The sequence below is a fragment of the Poecilia reticulata genome, linkage group LG11, assembly GCF_000633615.1.
Source record: "Poecilia reticulata strain Guanapo linkage group LG11, Guppy_female_1.0+MT, whole genome shotgun sequence".
NCBI classification, from domain to species: Eukaryota; Metazoa; Chordata; class Actinopteri; order Cyprinodontiformes; family Poeciliidae; genus Poecilia; species Poecilia reticulata.
In genome coordinates this window covers 28594987-28602637 of record NC_024341.1, presented here as the reverse complement: position 1 = coordinate 28602637, position 7651 = coordinate 28594987, and the positions used below count along the sequence as shown (strand labels likewise).

The window sequence follows — 7651 nt, the reverse complement described above, 5'->3', positions numbered from 1 at the left end:
CTTTCCTCTTTCTTGTTTTAGAAACGGTGCAGTACTCACTATCTAACCCAGAAAAGGATCATTTTAGTTTATTAGTAATATCAGAAATTGTGGAGTCCGCACTATTCAGATCAATAATATACAGATCAGAAATGGAATCAGAATTAGAATAACTTGGATCCAGACATACTAAACAGGAACGTCACTGCTTAGTTCATGACTTTTAACCCAGAAAAGGATTCAGATCAGTCAGTCTGTAGCTTATTTTATCAGAAACTGTAGTTTCACTATTTAGAAATAAATTTAGATACTGAGCCTGAACAGCAGCACGTAGTTTAGACTTTAGAACATCAGTTTTCTTTCCTTTGTTTTGCTTGCATTTCCTTTTAACTCCTGTAAAGCTCTTTGAATTGCCTCGTTGCTGAACATGTGCTGTATAAATAAAATGACCTTACATTAGCCTATCAGACGGCAGGAAGCAGGAAGCGGAAACGTTCCGGCGTTTTGGTTTGATTCATGCGAGGGAAACCGTCTGAACGTCTTCATGTCCTGACGAAGAGCTGCAGGGGGATCCACTCTGGACCCGAACCTCCCCCGTCTGAGGTCAAAGGTCAACCAAAGAAACCTACAGCGTTAACATGAAGATCAATCAATCAATCAAATTTTATTTGTATAGCACATTTCAGCAGCAAGGCATTTCAAAGTGCTTTACATCATTGAAATAAAAACAGAAATAAACAGTGAGAAAGAGATAAAAAAAACAACATTACATCATTAAAACGTCGAAAAGAAATAAAAAGAAATTAAAAACATTAAAGACATAAAAACATGGAAGACATCAAAACCCACTCTAACCCTAATTTAGCCATGAGCAACTCTAACCAGGTGGGTTTTAAGTTGAGATTTAAAAGCTCCCAGTGTTTCAGCTGTTTTACAGTTTTCTGGAAGTTTGTTCCAGATCTGTGGTGATCCACATTCTGCTGGAAACAATTCAGATAAAACCAGAGGAACTAGTTACATTTACTGGAGTAACTTTCTGAAAATAATAAAAAACCTTTTAGGAGTATTTTAAGACACATTTTACTTTTACTTCAGTCATTTTTCATGAAGTATTGATAATCCAGTAAACTTGCTTTTTGAGGTTAATCTTGAAAGTTTCAAAAGTTTTCAGAAATGTTGTTTTTGTTCCTGGAAAATGTCAGATTTGAATCTAAAACTGTCAGAGTTTTGAGCAGAAACGTCCTCCTTAGTTTTCCTGCCAGTGAGCGTCGTGGTGCTCCTCCCAGACCTTCCTCTGGGCAACCAGCGCCGGGTCTCCTCTACCTGCCCCGTGTTGCCCCTGCAGCGCAGTAACTCTGCCATGGCTCCTGCTGCTGAATGATGACAGAACTAAACACACATTTCACAGCGGCTCACATTCGCGGTCGCGCATCGACAGGCGGGTAACAGATGAGAGGAGGGAGGGAGGAAACGGAGGCAGGAGGAGAGCAGGCAGAGCTGCAGATGAATAATGGACGCAGTGTTTACTGCCGGAGTTACTCTCCGTTTGGAGCATTTAATCAATGAGGCTGCTTCTGCGTCCCAGCTCTCTGCGGCTTTCTTCTCTGTGCCAGGGTTGGATTCATTAGCTTATCAAGATGATGAACATCTACAAACTGTCGGTCTGCGGTTCACCTGCGGAGCAGGAGACGGTCCTTCCTGTCAGCAGCCCGTTAGCAAGGAGCTGCTGCCTGTACCGTCACGTTTTACAGCAATACGTCGGGTTAATTAGCCTTTCATAAGAAAAACACGCCACATTGTCACAATGTTACCAAATCATTTATAAATTACACAAGTTCATGCTAAATATGTATGTAGTAAACTAAACATTTAGCACCAAACTAAAAATGTAGCTAGCTAAATATATAGCTAGCTTGCCGATAACCGGAAATGGACTACCAAAATAAAAGCTGGGTCTTCGAACCTCTTTATAAACTCCTGGTTTCTCATTCATTACGCCATCGCTTTATGAGCGTCTCTGTTCCTTTTGTCTTGAACTCAGCTTAAAACAAAAAAGGTCGCATTAAAGGCAATACAGACGTTTACAAACGGATCTACGATCTTTTACTTTGAAAGTCCACTTCCACCTACCGGCAGTACTAGCTAAATATTTAGCTCGGAGCTGCTAAATATCTAGCTAGCTCAGAGATAAATGCTTAGCTTCTAAAGTATTTAGGATGAAGCTAAATATTAATTAGCTTGCTAGCTTAATATCTAGGTTGGAGCTGAACATTTAAACAGATCTTATACGGAGCCATCTTGGGAATTTGGTTTTTCAATCAGAACCGATCTGCTCGAATCTGGAACATTTAGATGTTGAACCCGTTTTGTGCTGGTTGGTCCAGAACCGTTTAGTGGGTTCTGCTGGTCTGGAAACGTCTGCCAGTGGTCATAATGTTCTGACTAATCCGAACTGGTCATGTTTTGCTCATTCGTGATGTTTAGCGGCAGATCATGTTTCATTTGTTAAATCTGCATTTTCTCTTTCTGAGTCAGAATATTAATATTAAAGTTGTGTGAAAAATTCTCTCTGATCATCACATGAGCTGTTGGGGAAGAATCTAATTAGAGCTGAAAGAAAAACCTGTAATTAATCTCCGTTATCGGCCCTGAAGCAGTTTGTTGTTCTCATAAAGTTTCTCCTCCTAAAGGGAATAAAAAACCTTCATCATGTAGATTCAAAACGAAAAGAGACTCAAATCTCATCCACAGTTTGGTTCTGCTCTCCTGCTGACCACGTCTCCAAACACATGAGCTCAGACTGATCAGCTCCTGCCCACATGGCGGCTAGCTCAGGTAGCGTTAGCACAAAGATGAACTGATGTGTGATGAAGATCAAACTCTCTGATGTTTCTTCTTCTTCTTTTGTTATATTTGAAAACAGACAAGATGGCAGCGTTGCCGTGGAAACTGACGTACTGTTGGCAGCTGGTCATTGGACTAAAGTGGACCAACGTTGGGGCCAACTCCAGCGCAGGCAGGACAGAGACAGGTGCATTATGGGAAGATGTAGCGGTCAGAAAGTGACATCAAGGAGACGAGGATGCAGAACAGAACCGGCAGCGAACGCGACCAGGTGAGTTCAGTCAACAGGAAGAACGGCAGCGAGAACCAAAACAACGAAACCACACAGGAAGCAGGACGAGAAAATAAGAGAGAAACATCTGAACGTCTCCAGCAGCCACGATTCCAGCCAAATGAAATGTCACGAAACAGACGCTGCGCATGGCTGTAATAAACAGGAAGTAGAGGAAGCGAACTGAACCAGACTTCCTCCCTCCAGGTTTGGTGCCTCTGGTACGGCGCTGACCCAGCAGTGGATGGGACGGTTCGCTACGTCAGGACTTATCAGGAAATGTTTCCATCGACTCTTTTTCAGAAAAGCCAGAAACCATCTGAATTATTTTGAATTTTTCCGTTTCCATCAATCTTTTCTAACGTTCACGGCTAGTGAGCAGGAATAAAGTCAAAGTAAAGCAGCAGAAAGCCTGTGCTGCTGCTTATAGGCTTGTTGCTAAGCCGCGATGCGTTCAATGGATGACCAAAAAACAGATTTTACAGCCATTTCCTCGCCGCTACACTGCAGATAATGATGCTGAAAGAAAAGGCGGGAACTGAAACTCTCTCCATCCTCCATGTTTCCCATCATCAGGACATTTTTCCTCAGGAAGTCTTCCTGCTCAGTGAGACGTTCTCATCTGTGGACTCCACAATCCCACCAAAACGACTGAATATTCTGGTGTTTGGTTCGCAGAAACCAGATTATCCTGCTGAAAACAGCGACGGAGATGAATTATGAAAAAGTTTTCTGAACATCGGATGCAGGAAAATCTTTGTTCTCCTCACCGCGGCTGTGACCGCCTGGTGAACTTCCAGCCTGGATGACGAGCTTCAGGAAAAATAAGATGATTTCACACCTTTTGAATTTGTTTCCCATCTTTGAAGCTTGAAAGGAAAAGCCGCCTCCCCTCCATGGTGAGGGTCTCGGCTCTTTCCGTCCTCCTTTCCTCACTTATTGCGCCTCTTATCTGCTTTTCCCACTCCGTATTCTCTGCCGTCTCATTTCCTCTCGCTTCTTCTCCTCGACGCTCGCTGAGGAGCAGATGATGTAAAAACTCTGCAACAGCAGCCTGAGCCCAGTTTAGTTTTATGTCTAGACGTCTATTACTCAGAGATTAGTGAGGAGAAAAGAGCTGCAGCGGTTTGTTGATTGGAGGTTTGTCTGCAGGAGATTCACGTCTGGGAGGAGAAACCTGGAAAAACAAAAACATCTTTAAGTCTCAGTGGGTCCAGCCAGCGTCAGGCTGCAGCCTGAAGCTCCACTGGAACAAATTACAGCAACATTTTGGTTTATTTAGCCGGAAACAGGAAAAAATGGAGGTTCACTTTATCATTAGATCACAGATTAAATATTTAAATCCCAACTAAATGTTTAAATCTTATAGTTTACAAACTAAATATTTAGTTCCAACTCAAAATGAATGTTCAAATATTTAGCTTGCGAGCTAATTGCTTAGCTCGCAAGCTAAATATATCTAATTAGCAATTAAATATTTGGTAAGTAGATATTTAGTTAATATGCAAATTCATTAGGTGAAATGCGGAAGTGGAATATCAAAATAAAAGCTGGTTTTATGAACCTCTACATGCTGCTGGCTGAATCAGCTTCAGTGAATCGATGTGAACGACTGAAGACGTTCGGTTTCGCTAACAGCTGCAGATTATTTACACAGCTTTTATTTTGATAGTCCACTTCCTCTTTCAACCAGTGAATTTGCATATCAGCTAAGTATTTGGCTTATATGCAATATATAAATTTATTTTATATTTAAATTGCACCTGAATATTTAGTTGGCAAGCTAACTATTTGGCTAACAAGCTAAATATTTAGTTAGCACACTAGCTACATTGTTAGCTACATTGTTAGCTAGCTACATAAATACTAAGGTAGCAAGCTAAATATTCTGATAAGAAGTTAATATTTATTTTCCTAACTGAATATTTTATTTTATATTTATTGTGCCAGCTAAGTATTTATCTTGTGAATTCATTATTTAGTTGGAACTGATGTATATAAATGTGTAAATAACACGTTGAGCCATTTTTTCTCCGGCCGGCTAAATAAACCACGTCGTTGGTGTGAATGTTTTCCGCTCCGATGGAAACAGGTTGGCGTCGGAGCGGAGGCCCAGACGGCTTCATGCTCTATTGTTCTCTGGGTGTAAAGCTCTCTTCGTCTTCTGTTGCTGCTGAGACGCTTTCTCTGAACTATTAGGAGTTTCTAAAGCCGGCTAAGCTCTTAAGCTGCTCTGATAGTTTTGTCACCTTGGTTTCCTCGCCGTTTCCTCCTCTAATTCCCTTTTCATCCTCCGGTGTCTGTGCTGCTGCTGGGAGTCGGGACAGAGCCGCTTCCTACACGCTTTATACCCTCCAACTGTTGGAAACAGGCCGTCTGTGAGAAGGTGATTGTTTTGTTCTGACTCCTCCTCCAGGGTCTGCAGGGTCACAGCTAACAGTAAAGAGCTTTTTATGAAAACGCCTCGTTTTTTTCTTCTGCAGCTTCAGAAGAAACTGAACTATTACTGAACTGCTTTACGCTGCATTCCCACCAGCCCTGTTCGCTCCGTTTTAATCCCACCCCAGTCCGCTTTGACCCGCTCAGTTTGCCTAGTCAAAGTCCGGTTCAGTTGGTGAGGTGTGAATACTAATCGACCTCTGACCTCTGGTCCTCCGAGCCTGGTTGGTTTGAATGTGAACGCCAAGTGGACCAGAGACCGCTCCAAAGGCAGGAAATGGACTACACCGCAAGGCATTCTGGGTAAATCCAACCAAAGCTAACGTGCTAGCCTAGCGCTAGCAGCAGAAATGGCTCCTGGTCTTTAGCCTAAAGAGAAATCCTCCAAACGCAGCACAGGGCATTCTGGGTAAATCCAACCAAAGCTAACATGCTAGCCTAGCGCTAGCAGCAGAAATGGCTCCTGGTCTTTAGCCTAAAGAGAAATCCTCCAACCGCTAAAATCCTCCATCTTGTTTCCATCTGGTGAAGCAGGAAGTTGCTCTCAGCGTCTTCAGAGGTTTTTGTGTCGTTTCCTTCAGTGGTTCTTGGTGCAGCGCCCCCACAGGCCAGGAGGGGAACAGGTTGGTTTGACTCAGAGCCACAGCAGATGATGGAGTTCTGATCCAGACCATCAGGTGTGAAAACAGCTTCTCTGTCTGATGTTTTCTCTCAACCTTTTTCCTCAGCTTTTAAACTAATCTGCAGTAAATCATCTGCAGCTGCATTCACACAAATTCTCCACCATCTTTTCCTCGCTGCAGCAGGATTTACTGTCACGGGAAACAGGAAGTCAATATTTCTCAGTCTGAGTTCTTAAAACCCTCCTCCAGCTGCCAGCAGGACCTTAATGGCTTCAGTCAGCAGCTGTTTGGTTTCTGACGCAGCTGAACGAGGCCTGATCATCATCCTGCAGCCGCCGCGTTTACAGCGGCCATAAAAACGTCCAGCTAATTGGATCATGGGAATAAATTGGAGGCTATTTAGAAAAAAACTCATTTTTCTAGAATGTTTTTCTACGATGAATTGGTTCTTTATTGTGTATTTTACTAAACTTTGTCGCCTCTGAAGGAAGAAGAAACTCAAAGTTCACACCAACACGGATCCTGACAGAGAATAAAACTGTTTACGGTTAAAAGCAGCAGTTTTTCTGTTTCCAGTGATAAAACCTGTTGTTGTTAAAATGAACAGAATCAGTAAAATAATGTTTCCCCTGGTAGAAAGAAGCAAAACGGGTGAAACTTGTTCATGTCTGTTTCATCTCCTTCCAGCAGCATCAGAGGCAGAAAGGAGAACCTGCATGCTGATGGAGGAGGAGGTGAAGACGAGGACGCCGTTTCATCTCAGCTGCTCCCACAGGTCCTTCCTCTTTTGTCCTTCCTCTCGGCGGAGCGCGGGAATTACACGCAGATCCCGAGGAAACGCTCTGCTCGCTCCCGAACAGGAAGGAGATAACATGCAGCACCGGGAGCGCCGCAGAGTCCCGTTCAAAGGCTGGGAGGAAGGAGGGAGCAGGATGACTGGAGGCTGCTGGTGGGGGAGGAAGAGCATTCAGGCGCTAACGAAGGAGAGGTCGACACAAGGAAAGTTTGGTGGAAACATAACCAGCACAGACCAATCCCGGCTTTACAGCTGGACCCAGATTTTAACAGGAACCTCTCTAACGTAGGGATATTATTTAAACCTTCGTTCTCACATTTATTTACCTGTTTAAAGTGGAACCGCGACGTTTCGGTTACTGAAGCTCCGATTTCACCTAATCTGAGGAAAACCTGAGGGCGGCTCGTTTTGGGTACTGTCTCTTTAAATAAAACCTGTAGTTTGTAGGCAGAGATACGAATAGACAGAAGACAAAAACAAACAAAACCAAACTGTGTTTAATAAAACGGTTCAAAACACGCTAACAGCTAGCACGCAGCGTTAGCTAACATTAGCAAAACAGCGGCCATGACGTCACATCAGCGCAACGAACTCACGTTGTTAGCGGCGTAGCGCTTTGCTGCGTCCGTCGTTTCCATGGAGACGGAAGGAGCTGGACCGTTTCCATGGAGACGGAAGGAGCTGAACCGTTTCCATGGA

At 43.4% G+C, this 7651-nt stretch overlaps 1 protein-coding gene across 2 annotated transcripts in view; it reads left to right on the top strand.

Annotated features, from left to right (window-relative positions):
• Positions 1-2825: 2825 nt before the first annotated feature.
• The window catches only part of LOC108166684 (uncharacterized), a 17932-nt gene continuing 13106 nt past the window's right edge, over positions 2826-7651 (top strand). Inside the window, exons 1-3 of one of the 2 annotated variants that reach the window (XM_017307333.1) lie at positions 2826-3094; positions 6844-6931; positions 7017-7155. In XM_017307333.1, coding sequence (XP_017162822.1) covers positions 2847-3094; positions 6844-6931; positions 7017-7155 — 475 coding nt within the window. In that variant the 5' untranslated portion in view covers positions 2826-2846. Of the gene's footprint in view, positions 3095-6843; positions 6932-7016; positions 7238-7651 lie in introns of both variants that reach the window. The other variant, XM_017307332.1, reaches the window with a different exon arrangement.